General features: G+C 43.2%; 1 protein-coding gene across 1 annotated transcript in view; it reads left to right on the top strand.

Annotated features, from left to right (window-relative positions):
* Positions 1 to 1,502: 1,502 nt before the first annotated feature.
* The window catches only part of HKDC1 (hexokinase domain containing 1), a 37,249-nt gene continuing 19,856 nt past the window's right edge, over positions 1,503 to 18,895 (top strand). Inside the window, exons 1-7 of the mRNA XM_004680822.2 lie at positions 1,503 to 1,600; positions 6,080 to 6,242; positions 9,259 to 9,407; positions 9,508 to 9,627; positions 12,189 to 12,284; positions 13,313 to 13,415; positions 14,157 to 14,340. Coding sequence (XP_004680879.1) covers positions 1,538 to 1,600; positions 6,080 to 6,242; positions 9,259 to 9,407; positions 9,508 to 9,627; positions 12,189 to 12,284; positions 13,313 to 13,415; positions 14,157 to 14,340 — 878 coding nt within the window. The 5' untranslated portion in view covers positions 1,503 to 1,537. The remainder of the gene's footprint in view (positions 1,601 to 6,079; positions 6,243 to 9,258; positions 9,408 to 9,507; positions 9,628 to 12,188; positions 12,285 to 13,312; positions 13,416 to 14,156; positions 14,341 to 18,895) is intronic.

The following is an 18,895-nucleotide window of genomic DNA, read 5'->3' as shown; positions in this document are numbered from 1 at the left end:
TTGCTACTCCCCTTGGCAGTGTATTGATGGTTGCGCTTGTTCTGCTTCCCTGATCTGTCTCTGGTGAATCTTCTCACCCCTGCACTTATGGCCTACACCCTACTTCTACACACACACACACACAAATATTTTAAAATCAAGGGCCCTCCCTGGTGGTGCATTGGGTTAAAGTGCCGCAATACCAAGCTGGCCACAGTTGCTTTAGCACAAGTTTGATCCCAGCCCAGGGAGGTGACCCACATGGTGTGGCAGAACTTTCCTGTCTTGCCTTCTGTTCCACTCAGTAGTGTACCTGTCAGTCTGCCTGTTCTGCTCCCCACTCTGTCTCTGATGAATCCTCTCCCCAACCCCACTCCTCACCTTTGGCATACATCCCAGCTCTTGTATACATAAATAAAAATAAATCATAAAAAATTCACTACAGATTCAATAAAGCTTTTAATTTATGAATTCTCTCACACACTCATATCCTTTTGCAGCAAGTGGAATACCAGCAGGTCAGACTGATTTGTTATGGACAGTAAAATTTTGAACGTATCATTGAGAAGAATACAGGGTAGAATTCAAGATTATTTTCTTTAGTTATAGGATTTTTTTTTTTTTTATAATTTCAGTAAATGGTCCCGTGGTTTACAGTTTTACTGAATGTACTGAAAGGGCTTCATGTATTTTCTCATCACTAGCCCATTTTGGGATCCTCACATCAAACTGGATGAGTGAGATAAATGAGTAAACCACATATCTTAGTGGCAGGAGGAGTGTGTAGGATGTAGAAGTATAGGTTCAGATCTCTTGAGATGTATGTCACTACACTATACCCACCACCACAGCACTTGCCAGCAATTTCCCAGTGAGTTTCAGTGACCTTAACTCATTCTTGTGCATATCTTTTTTCTGGATCATTACCTATGAAAACAAGGTCTTCTAGCTTACAGTTGTTCTTTTCTATTGCCTTGGGCAGTTAGCTGGGAAACCTGGTCTGTCACAAGTTGAGGAATTTGTTCCAGATTCTTGGGTTGTTCCTCAGCAGGCAATATTTAGTCTTAAGACAGTGCTACAAAGGAGTAGGAGGTCATGGAGTTACAGCACTGCATTGAAGAAAAGAAAAAGAAAAGCCGGAGGCTGGACCTTTCCAAAGCTGTGCAGCTGGTTGAATTTGGCTTTGTTTAATGCCAAACTTCTCAGAAGGCTTTCTTTGGCTGATTAGGTTTGATAAAACCTTCACTTGAGGGTGTTGCTTAGCAATGAGATTTTGCAGCACCTAGTTCTCAAAGAGTCAAGCAACCATCAATTCCCTGTCTCCCTTTCCACCAACCCTGAAACACCATCCAGAAACTCCTATTAAACAATTAAGTGTGTGCTGGAGGGAGGGACCAGAGAGAAGGGACAAAGTTTAATCATTGAACTAAGCAAGCTGAAAGTATTTTATCTGTAGCACCTACTTTCCAGGAGATCTCCAGCCTCAAGTACTCAGAGACTTGGGGATACACTATACAGGAATCTCTGCCTATCTCGGAAGAAGCCAAACTTGGGGAAAATGTTTGCTGTACATTTGGTATCATTCTTTTTCACTAAGCTGAAGGAGGATCAGATCAAGAAGGTAAGGACTCAGAACTTCAGAAATACCTAATTCATTCTTCACTGACAGAACTGATTCCTTCCTACCCCAAAAAGAATTGAAGAGAGCTCATACAGGGAGCAAAGAACTAGTAAAAAACTTAGGCTGGGTATTGCATGTTATCCTGAGTTTTGATTTACTCAGAACTTCTGATAGATTTGGGATGGGAGGGGATGAAGAAAAACACTAGATGCTAGAAGACAGTTGTGTTTATTGTGAGAGATTTGGAGGGGGGAAAGACTACAAAGGAAAAGAGTCATTTTGAAAGAAATTTTGAAAACTTTAATTTGCATGATTCTTAATGTATTTGAAAAAATGTAAATATAGACACCACAAGGAATATATTTGAAGGAATGTAAATATAGACACCACAAGGAGCTTTAATGTGCAACAATTGAAATATTTAATATTAGTGTGTACTACTTGCCAATAGTGTGGTGTTCATTATTATTCCACTTTGCACAAGAACCCCATCTATAAGATTCATCCCAGAGTTGTCAAGTTCAACTAGGGGCCACAAGCATTCTTTCCTGCATACTGGAATGACCCCCCCCCCCCCCACTGTGGCTGTACTCAGAGCATCTCTCAATTTACAGATAACAAATCCTCCCAGCAGGCCCACTTAGCCACGGCCACCCAGCTATTTAAGATGAGTTGAGGATTAAACTGCAGTCACTGACGACTTCTGCTTTGATAGAGCCACTGTGCCTCTGGGCTTTGTAAACAGAGAGAAGCCTGGTCCCTTACAGCCCTGATGTGCAAGGTGGCATACAATTCCACTAAATTCTGTCCATTATAGTTGAGTTAAAGATTATAACAAATCTTAAGACATTATAACTCAAGCAAGATTTAACCTGTGTTAATTTTCATTTGTTGGTTAGATTCACAGAGCCCTATCTACTTGTTAAGGAGGTCGAAAAATCCTCTCCAGCACTGTGTAGGAATTCACTTTCTATTACCCTTCTTAGTAAAGATGCTGCCTGCATGGTGTTTCTCTAAACCCCAAGGGGGCATTTTTGGGAAACATACCTTTGGTTCTGCAAATTGGTTTATTTTCTTTTGTCTCTGTGATGGTTAACCTTTTGTTAAACTAGAGCCAGAGTAGGCATGTTTGTCCATTGGCCCCGATGGCCCCGATGCAAACTCAGGAGGTCCCTCTGACTTGAAATGCATTATTTTTTGATCTGTTCCAGATGCTTCTGCTTCTTTGTCAAGGCCTAGAGTTAGCTTTTCCCAAGTGAGTGCAACAGATACAGTCAGAAGTGTGTTATAGTCACCTTAGGTAGGTAACCCAACAGGTGACTGGGAGTGTGTGGAGGCCAGTTTATGGATTGCTGGAGTGAGTCATAGGTTCGGAGAATTCTTTACTTCTCCACATGACCAAAATACCTGGTCAAAAGGCAAACTCTCCCCTCTCCAGGTTCAAGCAGCCAGTTCTCAGTTTCTATGCTTCTTGTGTCTAAAGCTGTCAGAATTCTGTGCCATACTTGCTTTTGAGGGTCACTAGTCAGGCTCTGAAACAATTTTGGAAAATCTCCCCTTACCAGCATTAAAACAAAAGGAGAAATTGGGAAAGGAAACTTCTCCACTTCCAATTCAATATATTGACATTATTTGACCTATTGATAACATTGCACTGGGCTGGTCAGTGACCTGCAGACTGTTCTCATAAGAGAAGCTCTGGTTAGATTTTTCAGTGTGTACCTTTTACAGTTTGGTAAGTCAACATTACGAAAAGTGGAAATGTTACCTTTAATCTCACTCTTCTCAAAAACATATTTGCTGTGTGGAAACTCTTGTTGCTTTTTTTTTTTTAATGGTGTACATTTTTACAGCTTATACATATAACTTTGATCTTGTAGCCTTCACTTATTGTTATATTGAAGTCACATTTCTCCATCATCCTTGTAATTGTCATTTTAATGTCTTTCTACTGTTCAATCACCATGGATATGCCAAAATCGAACATTTCCCCTCTTGTTGGACATTTGCTACTTTCAAAAACATTTTTTAACAATATTGCTATAAACATTTTTTAAGATACTGCTATAATGGTATGGTAACATACATTGGAAGATGAGTGACTCTGTATCATATATAGTGTTACATGCTAATATTACCTCAATAATAAATGCAATAAATTATAAGATTGCAAGAGAGGGATAATGGTATGTATTTAATGTTCTCCATCTTTGGGATTATTTCCTGAAGACAGATTCCCAGAAATGAAATCACTAGGTCAAAGAGTTGAACCTTTTTATGACTCTTCAATCATATGGAACCTTTGGACTAGTGATTTCTAAAGTCCTTTCCACCTTCCACATTCTATGACTCACCAGTTCTGTGCTAACATTTTTCACTTTGCTCTTCCTGAACTAATATGCAGCTTGTTGGCTCTTTGGTTTAGAAGGTAACCATATTATGAGCCGTTACTCCAAAAATGGACTTGAATTTTTGCAAATCAAGTGCCCTCATTTACCCTTATTTGGGGCCTGCCTGGTTATACAGGCTCCAACTTGCCTGGATTTAAACTATCTTTCCTGTCCCTACATATATTTCTTCTTTCCTCTTTACTCTAGCAGGGGCTGTAGAAGACACAAAGAAAGTAAGACACTGTTGCTAAGTTGACATTCTTCGTCATCACTTCAATTTAGTGAAATAGCAGCAGCAGTCACCCAAAGTTCTAAACTATAGCTCCTAAAGACCTCTGTGGAGCCTCAAATCATTACATAGAAGGGGTGACACTAGGGAGAGGCTCAGAGAAGCTCTTTATACGCTGGGGCTGAGTGAAAATGAGCAATAAGTTTAGGGGTACTGTTTTGAGGGTCTTTGAGGTGACAGGAACAAGTTTACTTTCGATGCAGTATATCTCACCTTTTCCCCAAGTCCCAGTTACTGGGGGTCACATCCCTTCTGTTGCTTTTCTCCAGGCATGTGTGACTGTGCCAACCAATTAGTCATAAATAGACTCAGGATGAACAGGAAGCCTTAATGAAGCATGACCTGGTTATATCCTATCTTTTCAAATATGCTGAAAGCCCAATTGTCTTTTTGTGTTAATGGCTCTCTAATGGTTTTCTGGCCTCTCTCTGGCCTCCCCCCCAGCCCCAAGTCTTTGAAGCCTTAGCCTATTTCACTGTCTTTGTATCAATTCAGGGCTGAGCTGGGAGCCCTGCCCTTTAGCCCTAGCTGAGGGCTGGGAAGCTGTCCTCTGATAAAGATCATGTGACCTCTGCACTTTGGGTATAATGTGTTGGGCTTTGGATCCCACATAAAGCTGTGCACCAAACTACCAGGTCTTGGGGCAAAGAGCATGGAGTCTGTGTTGTAGTGTCAGTGTTTCCTCTTACAGTGGCTCTTCTAAAGCTGCTGAATAACCCTGAGTCTTGGATCCCTTATCTCTCCATTAGAGATGGCAATTCTGGCCTTACCTGGCTGCTTCAAGGGAATTTATGGGGTGACATTTAGGTGACACACATGAAAGCCCTTCACAGATTGCAGTGCCTGTGAGTAGCCTGAGATAAAAGAGTGGGAGGACACTTCCTCCTGGAACATGCCAGCATCAAGCCTCCTTTGACTTGGATGGCAGAGAGGCCACTCAGTGTAAAAGAAGGGGGGCCTTTGCTACTAGCCCTCCGTAGATAATCCATCCCAATGGGATATCCATCCCAGCTCTGGAAATCCACCACTGATTAACATTAACCTGGGGGAGAAAGCTTTTCTGCTATCCTAATGTGACATACTGCCTTCAAATAGGCTGAGTACAGTCACAATAACTTTTATAACTCCTCCCCCTTACTCTCCCCTCAAGTCCCCCCCTCCCCCTGCCCAGCATATTTGGGCAGTGGTTCTATGTCCTAATTTTCTAGTAGGTTGAGTGATAGGCAACTCATTTCCAATAGCAAATTTGACTTTCAACTTAAATGTCATCCTAATTAGAACAACCTCAGTTAAAACATAATGAAAATTTAAAGTACTAGATTTTAGAGATTGCAATGAGAAGTAGGGTTTTAACTCTAAGCTTCCTAATCGCCAGTAAACAAAGGGAAACGTCTATATAGCTTATATAGTCATCACTGGGTTAAAAAAAAATAGCTTCCATGCTTAGGAATTGAAGGTTCAAGCTATAGCTAGTTTCTAGTGGAGAGATCCTGACTGGGGAATTACAAACTCTGAATCCTTTGTTCTTTCTCTCCATTGTCCCATCAGGAAAAGAGCGGAGTCATTTCTGAGTTTGCCCTCTAGAGGAATAAATCCTCGCCTCCCCAACTTCTATTCCATTTTGTTCTAACACCCTCCTTGTCCCCAGCTAGAAGTCAGGCTAGGGACTTTTGGAGATCCACATCACAAAGCTGTCTACAGTGTGAGGAATGCAGCTTTGTGCTAGAAGTGGAAATTTATAGACTCGACTGGAGGGCAAGTGCAGCCAACCATGGTCACCCACCCCGGTGTTTGTTCCAGGTGGACAGGTTCCTGTACCATATGCGGCTCTCTGATGAGACCCTGCTGGACATTATGGCACGGTTCCAGGCTGAAATGCAGAAGGGCCTGCAGAAGGACACCAACCCCACAGCTTCAGTGAAGATGCTGCCCACCTTTGTCAGAGCCATTCCAGATGGCTCAGGTAAGTGGGGGGAGGCTTGCCAAGGATCCTGATCTCCCTAGTTCCTATGTGGCTGATGAATGCCTGACACTTGGCCCTATACCCTAGCTTCTCTCTTCAGTCCTCTCTCTTCACATACCCATCCCAACTTTCCTGACTGTATTTCAGTCATAATGAATATCAGAATTTTTGAGCCAGTGTTCATGGACAAATACCCCTTCTCTCTGCCTGCCTTGCTTCACACTCTCTATCTATCTCCTGTTGGCACATCACAACATTCCCTGGTGAGCACTAACATGCTTTCTGACTCATGTCTTCACCTGGGACGTATCCCCACGCGGGGTTAGGTGCTTGCCAGTGCCTTTCATCTTCAGAATCAGCAGCACAGCATCTTTAAATCTCTCTCTGGCCCTGACCCTTGTGCACCCCTTTGCATAATTAAAAACTCTGTGATTATAGACTCACTCAGATAATGCAGCGTAATTTCCCAACCTCAGGATCAGCTGATAGGCAATGCAATTTTTATTCAATCTGTAGCCTTCATTCCCCTAGCTATGCAACCTAATGTTCACAGAATCTGGTACTGGGATGTGGACATCTTGGGGAGAGAGTATTTTGTTTTCCATAGTCTAGAGGGAATCTATGAGGTTTCACCCATCCATTTGTAATCCTATAGGAGAGAAAGGAATGGGTACATATCAGTCACGTGGTGCTAGGTACTCTCTCACACACCCCCATAAGAACCCTGTCGTGTAACTTAGCATCATGTCAGAGATTACTGAAAACCAAGTGGCTTCCTCAATGTCAAGGTCCCGGCATTCCAACCAAATTCTAATACAGGTTTTTGGGGCTATTGAAAGAGCAGTTACTGAAGTCTGGGGAGCTCTCAGGGGAGCTTTGATTGAATTAGCTGGTTCTGGGCCCCTTTTGGATGATACTTAAGTCAGAGGAGCTTGGCTCTGCCCTTTGAGAGAACCTGTAATGGGAAAGTCTTGTTCCTTCACTGGTGAGGGAGTCCTTGGGTGAACAGTTCCACCCTGGAGAAGCATAGGTTTTGCAGAGAAGCAGATCTGCTTTGAAATTCCTACCCACTTGCTAACCTGCTCCATGAGAGTGGTGAGTGGCCTTGATGGGTCATCTGGGGCCATTCACAGGAAGAGCCTGAGTCATGGCCTGAGTCATGGGATTTGGGAGCATTTATTCAGGCAACCAAGGCAAAGTCCTCTTGGCTCCTTGTGCTGCTTCTCCCCCAGAGGCACGTCCCCAGAGACAAGAGGAAGTGGTATTTGGTGGCCTGGAGGCTTCCAGACCAGATGTTCCTTCCTGGTCCTGGTTGCTTCAGGAAGGTTTGGATATAAAATTGAAACTCTCCTCCTCGGCCAGGAGACTACCCCTCCTTTCTTCACTGTCATCTCATCACACAATAAATGTCACCAATGATGCTGTTTCTGTGAACTTCCTGGGCCCAGCGTCCCTATAGAGTCAGGTAGCCTTGGGCAGTCCCAGGACTGCCTATCCTTGAGCACTCCTATCCTCGTCACTGAAAGGACTCTGACCAGTGTGTCCCGCCAACTTGTGGGGTTGTTAGGACCAAAAAAATGAGGTCATACAAAAAGAAAACTTTAAAGTTTCCAAAATATTTCAAGTCATCCTTTGTTTCTGTGAGCTGGTGGTATAATTTCATGATTACTGTAAAACCAAGCAAAGCTCTCAGTTTCTTGGGGCCTCCATTCCCAATGTATGCAATTGTCAGATAACTCCTGAGTTTGCCTACTGTCTGTAAATTCTCCTCTTGGGGTACCTAGCTGAGAGTAGGTAACCTGTTTAAACTTTAATTATCTCCAGTCTTCCAGACAGGGAGCTGCTTTGAAGGTATTGTGCCTTCTCTACCACTCATGAGGGAAGGACACAGGAAGCGCTGTCTCCTGAGTGTGAGGGCTCTTCCCAGCTGCCTCTCTTCTTGGCCTCTGTCTCCAGACAGCCTCCTGGGCCCTACGAAGTTGAGTTATGGGGCTGAGCCCAGGGATCCCTGAGGTAGTTAACCGATGGGCCAGGGCTCAACACTAGGACAGGGTTCCCATACTTGCCTGAACTTAAGATTAACCTGGGGTGATTCCTAATCATATGGCTTCCCAGCCACCACCACTCCAAAAATACCTAGAGAGTTTGAATCATAGGGAATCTGCACATTCAGTCATTGTGCATCTCTGGAGAGCTGTATAAGAAATGGAGAAAGAGCAGTGGGACAAGGCCTGGCCATAGCTTAGAAGAAGGAAAGCCCCATGCCCAAGGCACCCTGGAGCTCTGAAAGTCATAGCAAGGTCATCCATGGCAGGGGGGTGTCAAGAAACTCACCCTCTTGGGAAGTCATGTTCTTACTGTTGTAAAGCACCTCCTTGGCCTTTACAACTGCCTGTGTTGCCCTCTTCTGTGCAGATTCTGCCTCCCCTCAGTGACTCTTGCCTCAATGTAAAGCCATCATTTGGGCCCTATCTCTTTTTCCTCATGGAGTGTGACCCCTCTGCCAGAGAGCCTGAGACTTGTGTGGACCTGGTCTCTCTTCCCTACAAGCTAGCTTTTCCTGCTTGCTGTGTCTGCATTCTTTCCTCCCACTCCTCCACCCTGCTCATGTGTTTATTCCTCATTGGAGTATCAGCTCTCTCTGTTCCCAGTGGTGCATGCTAGAATTGGTTTTTACCACAAAAGCCATTTAATACCACCTGCTTGAAGGCAAGTCACGTATCTCCAAATGAACACATTGCTCCCTACAGCATAGCCTAGTGGGAAGGGCTCAGGTTTCAGAGTCAGACAGACTTTGTCACATCCCAGCTAGCTGCTCCCCTTAGTGTGAGGGCTCAGATGGACAGCTCCCAAACCTCAGCAGGTGGCCCAGGTAATCCCTAGCTGTGGGTTGATTGTGAGAATTAGTAACACTTATATGCATTAATTGATATGTACATGTCCAACTTCTAATGCAGAGCTCGTTATACAGTAGACTCTCAATAAATCACTACTTTTTGTTTGTTTATTTTAATAGAAAATGGGGAGTTTCTTTCCCTGGATCTTGGAGGATCCAAATTTCGAATCTTGAAGGTGAAAGTCTCTGAAGAGGAGAAACCAAACGTCCACATGGAGAGTCAGTTCTACCCAACACCCACTGAAATTATCCAAGGGAATAGCTCAGAGGTACCTGGGCAGCGGCCTGTGTGGGTGGGGGAGGTGCTGGCCTCACATTTATGAGTGACCATGCCTTAGCCCAATGTCCTGTGCTTGCTTTTTTCTGCAGCTGTTTGAGTACGTGGCGGACTGTCTGGCAGATTTCATGAAGACCAAAGGGTTGGAAAATAAGAAATTTCCCCTTGGCCTAACATTTTCTTTTCCTTGCAGACAGACTAAGTTGGAAGAGGTAAGATCAGTGTTGGGGAGGGAAGAAGCAGTGCAGGACTTGGGGTTGGGGCTGGAGAAAGTAGACATGTGTAGTCTGGTGGGCACAGGAGGGAATCAGAGTTTCTTGCTTGTTTGTCTTTTTCTTTTTTTTTTTTTTTTTAACGATGAGGTAGAAATATGAGACAGAAAACTTGTTAGTGCAAATGCCTCATTTCACACTTAATCTGGGCATGGCTAAGGGAACAGAATGGCTTTACCCTCAGCTCAGTGGGTCCAAGGAGTGCCAGGAGAGCTTGTTAACTGCCCTTTTTTTCTCGATCCCACCTGGAGTTTCTTCATTTGTAAGGCCCAAGATTTGCATATCCTGCTGGCCTTGTAACCACTGAATAGCAGGTAGAATAAGGGTGGGAAGGCTCAGGAATGTCACCTCCTAACTTACAGAGAGGTCTGAGGGCGGCAGGGCCTGAGGTGCGGTCTTTGGAATGCCGGTGTTGAGCACACGTAACACACAGGACGCAGTCTCAGCTGTGTCACTGGCCAGCTGAGGGTCAGATAATGCATCTCTGTGTGCTTCAATTTTTCCATTTGTCAGCAGGAAGAAGTCATACCCAATTTCTTGTGAATCTGTGAAAATAAATAAGTTGCCATAAAAGAGGACAAGAATTTTTCTGGGGTAAGGGAGTTACGGTCAGGTGTTAATATCAAGGAAGGAAGGGGAGAAAGCCTTCTCTCAGCAAAGTCTAATTGAATTACTTGTATTTTATGAAATATCCTTCCAAGCAACCTTTCAGTGAAGTCTAAAGTTAAGCCACAAGAAAATACCTTAGAAGTCATCTCTGAGTGTGGGCTCTTACAGCACAGCTATTTAACCGTGGTTCTCTGCAGATACAGACTTTGTGACAATAGAAAGAGGTTGGGTCTGATCAGTCATGTAAATGCAAAAGAAGGTGGAAAGAAAAGTCTGTGAGGAATAAGTGTGGCTTGGGGTTTCTTTGTGGAATTAAAAAAGACTGAAGAATCTAGGGCATGGGGATAAAAGCAGGAAGGCACTTTTTTTGTTTGTTTGTTTTTAAAGATTTATTTATTTATTCATACAGAACTGGGGTACAAGCTAGAGATGTGGAAAGGATTCACCAGAGACAGAGTGGGGAGCAGAACAGGCAGATCTATGAAGCACACTGCTGAGGGGAGCAGCGGGTGGGTCAGGAGAGGTCTGCCAGCCATGTGGTCACCTCCGGGACAGGCAGGGATTGAACTCATGCTAAAGTGGCTTTAGCGTCTCAGTGCTGTGCTTTAACCCGCTGCGCCACCAGGGAGGGCCATTTAGGTGTTTTTTTAATGAGGGAAGAGGAATTTCTTTGTGTCTGTATATGTTTCTGACACATAATTAAAGTGGTAATACTTTAAAATAGGAAAAAACAAGATAAAAGAGGTAGGATTTGGGAGTTTTTAAGAAGAAAATAGAAATGACTTCAACCCTAATCTTCACAGATCCCAAGCGAGAATTGTTGGGTTTCCATCTAGTCATGTCTATATTGAAGATTGATGTTAAGCTATATGTGTGTGGTTTTAAAAAATATTTTATGTATTGATATTTTTTAGTTAACATTATATAACAAGCATTTATTCTTTTATAAACCCTCCCCAACAGACCTCACGTCGTGCCTAGTACCTCTTTTGGGAGTGGGTTATCACCCTACTGTCTCTTAATCTTACAGATAAAAGCAGGGATGTAACCATATCCCGTGAAGGTCAAAGTTACAGAGATCTGCCACTAGGCGGCAGTGTGGTCCAGGAAAAAAAAAACAGGTGGCAGGTGGGGCGTCCAGGGTCAGCCATCTAACTGGGCAATCTTATTGCTGGACACCTTGGGCAGTTTTCTTCCTTTTAAAATCTGTGTCTTTTTCTGTGAACTGTAGGGTTTTGGGAGATGTGGCTGGAGAATTTGTGCCCTTGGGCTCAACTAACTTGACTACGTGGCCTTGGCAAGTCTTTTTTCCCTAGTTTTCTTCCAGTTGGGAGAATACTGATTGCTTGTTACTTCAGACATGAAATTTTGGGGAACCACTATTTTAAAACAAACAATTATAATATAATAATATAAGTTGAAAGGCACTTTTCTAAGTAGAAATTAAGTATCTGGAGGTGACCTATAGGATAACAACCATGTTACTTCTGTCTTATGGACAAACCATGTATTCTGCATATATAACTTGTATCTAGATCATTACAGCTATTTTCATTAGAGCATTCCTGTAACAAAGACAGGGAGGTGATATCTTCATTCAACAAATGAATGAGTTGAGGCTCAAATGAGAGATTAGTGATTTTTCCAACATCTTGTGCTAACGTTTTAGCAATTGCTTTTTTTAGCAATTACTTTTTCTGTTTTAAACTTCTCAGATGTGAATAGTAAAGATGTTTACATGATTAGAAATGGCCTCTGAAGAAATACTGAAAGGACTGGAGTGGTTCTGCTTAGAAAAGAGAAGGCCAATGGCTGCTCTCTAAGCACGCCACTCCTACAGCTCATTCTCAGCACTGTGTCTTCATTTGACTGGATCTGAACTCCTCCCTCAGGGTGTCCTTCTTTCCTGGACGAAGAAGTTTAAGTCTCGGGGCGTTCAGGACACAGATGTAGTGAGACATCTGCAAAAAGCCATGAGCAAACACAAGGTGAGGAATTCTCAGGGGGCTCTCCTAGGTCTAACACTTCCCTCTTGTGTTATGTGGAGTGTCTCTCCCGTACCTGTGTTAGAAAGAGAATCAGAAGGAACTGACCTGAGGGAAGGTCTCTCTAAAGTCCTGATGTGCTAGTTTGGATGGAACCACTGGTGAGGCGTGGTGTGGGGCTCGCCAGGCATTGCTGAAAGGTGGCTCTGGGATCTTCCCCAGCTGCCACAGGGCATCGTGGTTAGGCCTCTTGCTGTGTTAGACTCCCACCTCCACCTCTCCTCTCTGAGGCTTAAAAGGTCTCTTTTTTTCCATTCTAGCTCTCAAGTACTTTCTATGTCACTGAATGCCTATTTGTTGAATAAGTTTATCATAATCTAAAATAACTGCAAAAATAAGACATGTTCCTTGCTGAGCTGAAAAGTACACAAATAACTCCAAATTACTTGTTACCCTATGGCAAGTAGAATAGTTTGATATTCATTTTTCTCTTTTCTCATTTAAATTGTGATTGTTTCTTATGTGGCCTGTTTCTCTCTTATTGTTTCACTTTCTTTAAAGTGCTCCCCAAACCTTGAGAGATCATGGCGCAGTAGCCCAAGTCAGCTTGGCAGCCTGGGAAACCCATCCTGCTGCCCATGGAGAGGACTTGGCTGAAGTGAAGATGTCCTAACCGACAGGGAATTAGGTGTTTCCTCCTGGTGTTTTCACCATCGCTCCAGAATACATTTGCTTTCTTTAGGTTCCTTTTGACAAGGGCTGCAGGCTCTTTACATTTCCACTGCACGGAAGCCTTCACCTCTAAAGTAGGCACATGTGCTTCCTTCTTCACTTCCCGACTGCTCTCTCTCTCTCTCTCTCTCTCCCCCCAAGCCTCAGAACCTTGACAAAAGCTGTATTTCTTCCAGGCAGACCCAGCAGGCAGGATCTAGTGAATGTCTCAACCAAGTCACCTTCATTGCATTTGTATCCACTGTGGGGAAAGTTAAAGGGATAATTCCTCCTTCCTGCCCTCTGGGCTTGTATTTCAGCAAGACCTAAATGTGGACATCCTGGCCTTGGTCAATGACACCGTGGGGACCATGATGACGTGTGCCTATGACGATCCCTACTGCGAAGTTGGTGTCATCATAGGTAACTCATTTGACTTGTTTCTGGGGATGGGAAATGGGCAAGTTGAGGCTTCTTCTCAGCAAATTCTGTTGATGGGTATTGGCATTTCTACTTAGGAGAAACAGCATAGGAAGGTGGAAAAATCACACAGCTGTCCATTCATTCAACGAGTGTTTACTGAGTGCTTACTGTGTGCTAGGCCCACCATCCTGTTAGACCCCAGGATGTATGGGATCATTCTCCAGTACTCAAGGATCTGAGGCATTTCCTTGGAGTGATTTTGTATTTGAATAATGGCATGTTGCTTTCTTTTGTGATGGATAATCACATAGGATGTAGCTTATGCTAGGAATAATTTATGGCAGGCCATGAATAAGTGCTATTTCTAGTATCAAATAAAGAGAAATATAAGTAGCTTAATGACACATATATACATTTACAGGATGAGGTTAACTCATCCTCCTCTTTGTAAATGTGCTTTGTCAACTTTCATACATATTCATCAGGGACTTCATCACAATTGACACCATTCAGAAAGCAAGCCATTACCACCCCAGGAAGTGTAGATTTGACATGTCAGCTTTATTCCTTACGGAACTCCCAGGCTTGCCAAAGCTGTTTTCTTCAATGAGAACTAGCCTCGGGAGTGGGTCAAAAGCACTTTGTGGCACGTTCAGAGGACTCTGAAGCAGCCAAGAGTTCTCTCTGACTGCTCAGCCTGAGTCCTCTGTCTCTGCATATTCTGTCTGATCCCGCATTCAGGCACTGGCACAAACGCTTGTTACATGGAGGATATGAGCAACATCGACCTGGTGGAAGGCGACGAGGGGAGGATGTGCATCAACACGGAGTGGGGGGCCTTTGGGGATGACGGGGCCCTGGAAGACATCCGCACGGAGTTTGACCGGGAGCTGGACCTTGGCTCTCTCAACCCCGGGAAGCAACTGTGAGTCCCCTTGAGCAGTAATTGGGCATCAGCATCAGGGGGTATACTTTATACCTGGGAGGCCTTTTTGGTTGTGACTAGTTACCCATCAGCTGAAGTTTATGAGGCACGGTTTGCGTTTTCAGTTTCCCTAGATAGTGAGGAAAATGAAGCCAAGGATGTTGAGTTACTTTCCCTGGGCTATCATCCTGATTCTTACCGACACCTCTGGAGCACATCTGTGAGAGGCAGAGGAGGGAGAGCTGGGAAACAATGACTCAGACTGTTCCCTTTTGTAGCACTGGGACCAGTGGCTACAGACCCAGCCAGAGGAGGCAGGACACACAAATTCCTCAGCTGGGTTTCCCTTTCACCTCCCTTCCATCTCCCCTCCGTCCTGCTCCCAGCTTTTCTCAGATACCAACCACACAGCGCCTGGTATGATGCCTTTCTAGCTTCAGGTCTCACTGAGCCTGAGTCTCATCCCAGACCCAGCGGAATAAATATTCAGGGGCTGTTTGGTGCCACTCGTGAATGCATGAATTGTGTGTTCTGACTGCCCTGGTGACTCTTCTATCTGACTGCTCCTCCATCTCGCTCCTTACCTTGGGGTCTCCTACTTCCTTAGGCAAACAGTATTGAAATTAGGCCAACAAATAACTCTACAGTGGTCTCCAAGTGTTCAAGGAAGAGTTGTACCTCTTTCAATTCAAATGAAAAGCTAGACTGATTATATTTAGTGAGGAAGTCATGTGGAGAGCCCAGGCAGCTGAAAGCTAGGCCTCTTGCACCAAACAGCAAAGCTGTGGATGCAAAGAAAAAAGGTTCTTGAAGTAAATTTCAAGCACCACTACAATAAACACTTAAACAATAAGAAAGTGAAACAGTTTGTCAACAAGGAGAATGTTTTAGAGCTCTGGATTGAAAATCATACCCAACCTTCCCTTATGCTACACCTTAATTCAGAGCAAGATCCTCTTTTCAATTTCTGGAGGCCAAGAGAGGTAAGGAATCTGAAGAAGGAAAGTTTGAAGGTAGCAGAGGTTGGTTCATGAGGCTTAAGGAAAGAAGCAATTTCTACCACATAAAAGTATGAAGTGAAGCAGCAAGTCCTGATGTAGAAGCTGCAGCAGTTTTCCAAAAGATCTGGCCAAGATCATTGATGAGGGTGGCTATACTAAACAAGATTTTCAGTGTAGATCAAATAATCTTTTTATTGGAAGAAGATGCCATCTAGGATTTTCATAGCCAGAGAGAAGTAAATGCCAGACTTCAAACTTTGAAGGACAGGCTGGCTCTCTTACTAGGGCTAATGAAGGTGGTGACCTGAAGGTGAAGCCAATGTTCATTTATCATTCTGAGAACCCTAGGGTACTGAAGAATGATGTTAAATCTACTCCAATGTGCTCTCTAAAGGAACAGCAAAACTTAGATGACAACACATCTGTTTACAACATGGTTTATTGAGTATTTTTAGCCCTCTGTTGAGACCTCCTAATCAGAAAAGGAAAAAAAAAGTTTCCTTTCAAAGTATTTCTGCTCCTTGACAATGTACTTAGTCACTCAAAAGCTCTGGTGAGGGTGTCCTGAGATTCATGTTTTCATGCTGCTAACACAGCATCCATTCTGTAGCACATGGATCAGGAGACATTTTGACTTATTATTTAAAGACATTTCATAAGGCTATAGCTGCCCCAGGTAATGATTCTTCGGGTGGATCTAGACTTAGTCAACTGAAAACCTTTTGCAAAGGATTCACCATTTACAATAGATGCCATAAAAGACATTTGTGGTTAATGGGAGGAGGTTGATTTTAATTCTCATGGACTTTGAGGGGTTCAAGACTTCCACAGAGGAGTTTACTATGGATGTAGTGGAAATAGAGAATTAGAATTAGAATCTGAATATGTAACTGAATTGCTGCCATTTCATGATAAAACTTGGACAGATGAGTTGCTTCTTGTGGGTGAACAAAGAAAGTAGGTGGAATCTACTCCTGGTGAAAATGTTGTGAGCATTTTGCTGAAATGACAGCATTGGATTTAGAATATTACAATAACTTAGTTAATAAAGCAAGAGCAGAGTTTAAGAAGATTGACTCCAATCTTAAAAGAGCTTCTACTGTGGGTAAAATGTATCACACGACATCAGCTGCTACTGAGCCATCTTGCTTGAAAGAAAGAGTCAACCCATACAACAAACATCATTGTCTGTCTTAAGGAAGCACCACAGCTACCTCAGGGGCCTTCAGCAACTGCCATCCTCTAGTCAGCCACCATTGACATGGAGGCAAGACCCTTCACCAGCAAAACAATTATAATTCACTGTAGATGAAGGTTAGCATTTTTTTTTAGCAAGAAAGTATTTTTTAATTAAAGCATATATGTTTGTTTTTAAGGCAAAATGCTATTGTACACTTCATAGATGACAGTATAGTGCAAATATAACTTTTATATAAAGCAACTAAAAACTTCATGTGATTCACCTTCTTGCATCATTATTAGCTTTATTGTGGTGGTCTGGAAGCCAGCTCACAATATTTCCAAGGTGTGTCTGTATGCACATGCATTTAAAACACACATACACACAAGATACATATATGTATATGTGAGTTATTTTTGCCTGTACCATTTGAGACTGCTACAGACTACTTCTTTATTCATAAACACTTCAGAATATATTATCTGAAACAAGTACATTTCTTATATTACTGTATAAGTTATTACTGTAAGTTATAAGTAATAACTATGTCATAACTGATATAAATAGGTTATATAATAAAATATAAGTTATATTACTATATGTAGTAATACATATATTACTACAGCATAATTATCAAAATTAAGGAATTAACAATCAGTTTTAATATTTAATTTACAGACCTTATTCAAAATTCACCAGCTGTCCCACTAATGTCCTTCATTAAAAAAAATCAAATGAGGCCCCTTCCTGGTGGCGCAGTGTTTTAAAGCACAGCACTAAGAAGCTAAAACCACTTCAGCATGAGTTCAATCCCCGCCTGCCCTGGAGGTGATCCACATGGTGCGGCAGACCTCTCCTGGCCCACCTGCTGCTCCCCTCAGCAGTGTACTTCGTTGATCTGCTGGTTCTGCTCCCTACTCTGTCTCTGGTGAATGCTCTCATCGCTACTGCACCTCTTGCCTGTACCCCAGTTCTGTATGCACAAATAAATAAATCTTAAAAAAAAAATGTCCCAATCTAGGCTCCAATCCAATATCACACATTGCATTTTGCTGTCTTTTTTTTTTAAATATTTATTTATTTATGCACTACAGAACTGGGGTATAGGCCATAGGTGCAGGGGCCGTGAGAAGATTCACCAGAGACAGTGGGGAGCAGAACAGGCTGACTGATGAAGAACACTGCTGAGGGGAGCAGCGGGTGGGCCAGGAGAGGTCTGCCATGCCATGTGTTCACCTCCGGGGCAGGCAGGGATTGAACTCATGCTGAAGTGGCTTTAGCTTCTTAGTGCTGTGCTTTCACCCGTTGCGCCACCAGGGAGGGCCCACATTTTGCTGTTTTTTAATAGTTCCTTTAATATGGAACTTGAATACTGAGTATATCTGTTTTTCATGACCTTGTAGCACAGAGGCCAAATAGTTCACAGAATGTACCTCCATTGGGCTCCATCTGATGTTTTCTGATGAGTTTAGGCAGGTAATGCATTTTTCCAGGGCATCGTGTCAGATGCACATGATGTTTGTTCCATTGTTGGTGATGCTAACTTGAATCACTTGGTTAAGGGAATATCCCAGTTTCTCCACATAAGTTTTTTTATTACTCCTTCTATAATGAGTAAGAATCTGGTGAACAGAGATTTTAAGTGCCATCCAAATACTAGCGCTGTATACCTGGAAAGCAAAGTTCTGCTCTGGTTATACCTGCTCTTTAGCACACGTTTGAATAGTAGTCATGGCTCAAGGAAGTGATACCCATTTTTTGCCTTTATTATTTTCCACCTCTCTGTTTCATTAGAAATAAATTCCATTCCCCCAAAAGCCAACCTGAACTTTTTTATATTGTATTCTGTTTCCGTAATGTTCTAAGACTTTTTTTTTTTTTAAAGATTTATTTATTTATTTATACAGGGTAAAGGCCAGAGATGCGGAGAGTGAGAGGATTCACCAGAGACAGATTGGGGTGCAGAACAGGCAGATCAACGAAGTACACTGCTGAGGGGAGTAGTGGGCGGGCCAGGAGAGGTCTGCCGCGCCATATGGTCACCTCTGGGGCAGGCGGGAATCGAACTCATGCAGAGGTGGCTTAAGCTTCTTGGTGGTGTGCTTTAACCCGCTGCGCCACCAGGGAGGGCCATGTTCTAAGACTTTTAATAATGAAATAGATAAAGCTGATTATGAAATAGGTTGTCCTTGATTTTTTTTTTTAAAGATTTATTTGTACATACAGAACTGGGGTACAGGCCAGAGGCTTAGGGGCGGTGAGAGGCTTCACCAGAGAGACAGTGTGGGGAGCAGAACAGGCAGATCGAAGAAGTACACTGCTGAGGGGAGCAGCGGGCAGGTCAGGAGAGGTCTGCCACGCCATGTGGTCACCT

This window comes from Condylura cristata, unplaced genomic scaffold (assembly GCF_000260355.1).
Source record: "Condylura cristata isolate star-nosed mole 26May11 unplaced genomic scaffold, ConCri1.0 scaffold00011, whole genome shotgun sequence".
Classification (NCBI taxonomy): domain Eukaryota; kingdom Metazoa; phylum Chordata; class Mammalia; order Eulipotyphla; family Talpidae; genus Condylura; species Condylura cristata.
Note: the sequence above shows the minus strand (reverse complement) of the source record. Positions and strands in the feature narration are given on the sequence as shown.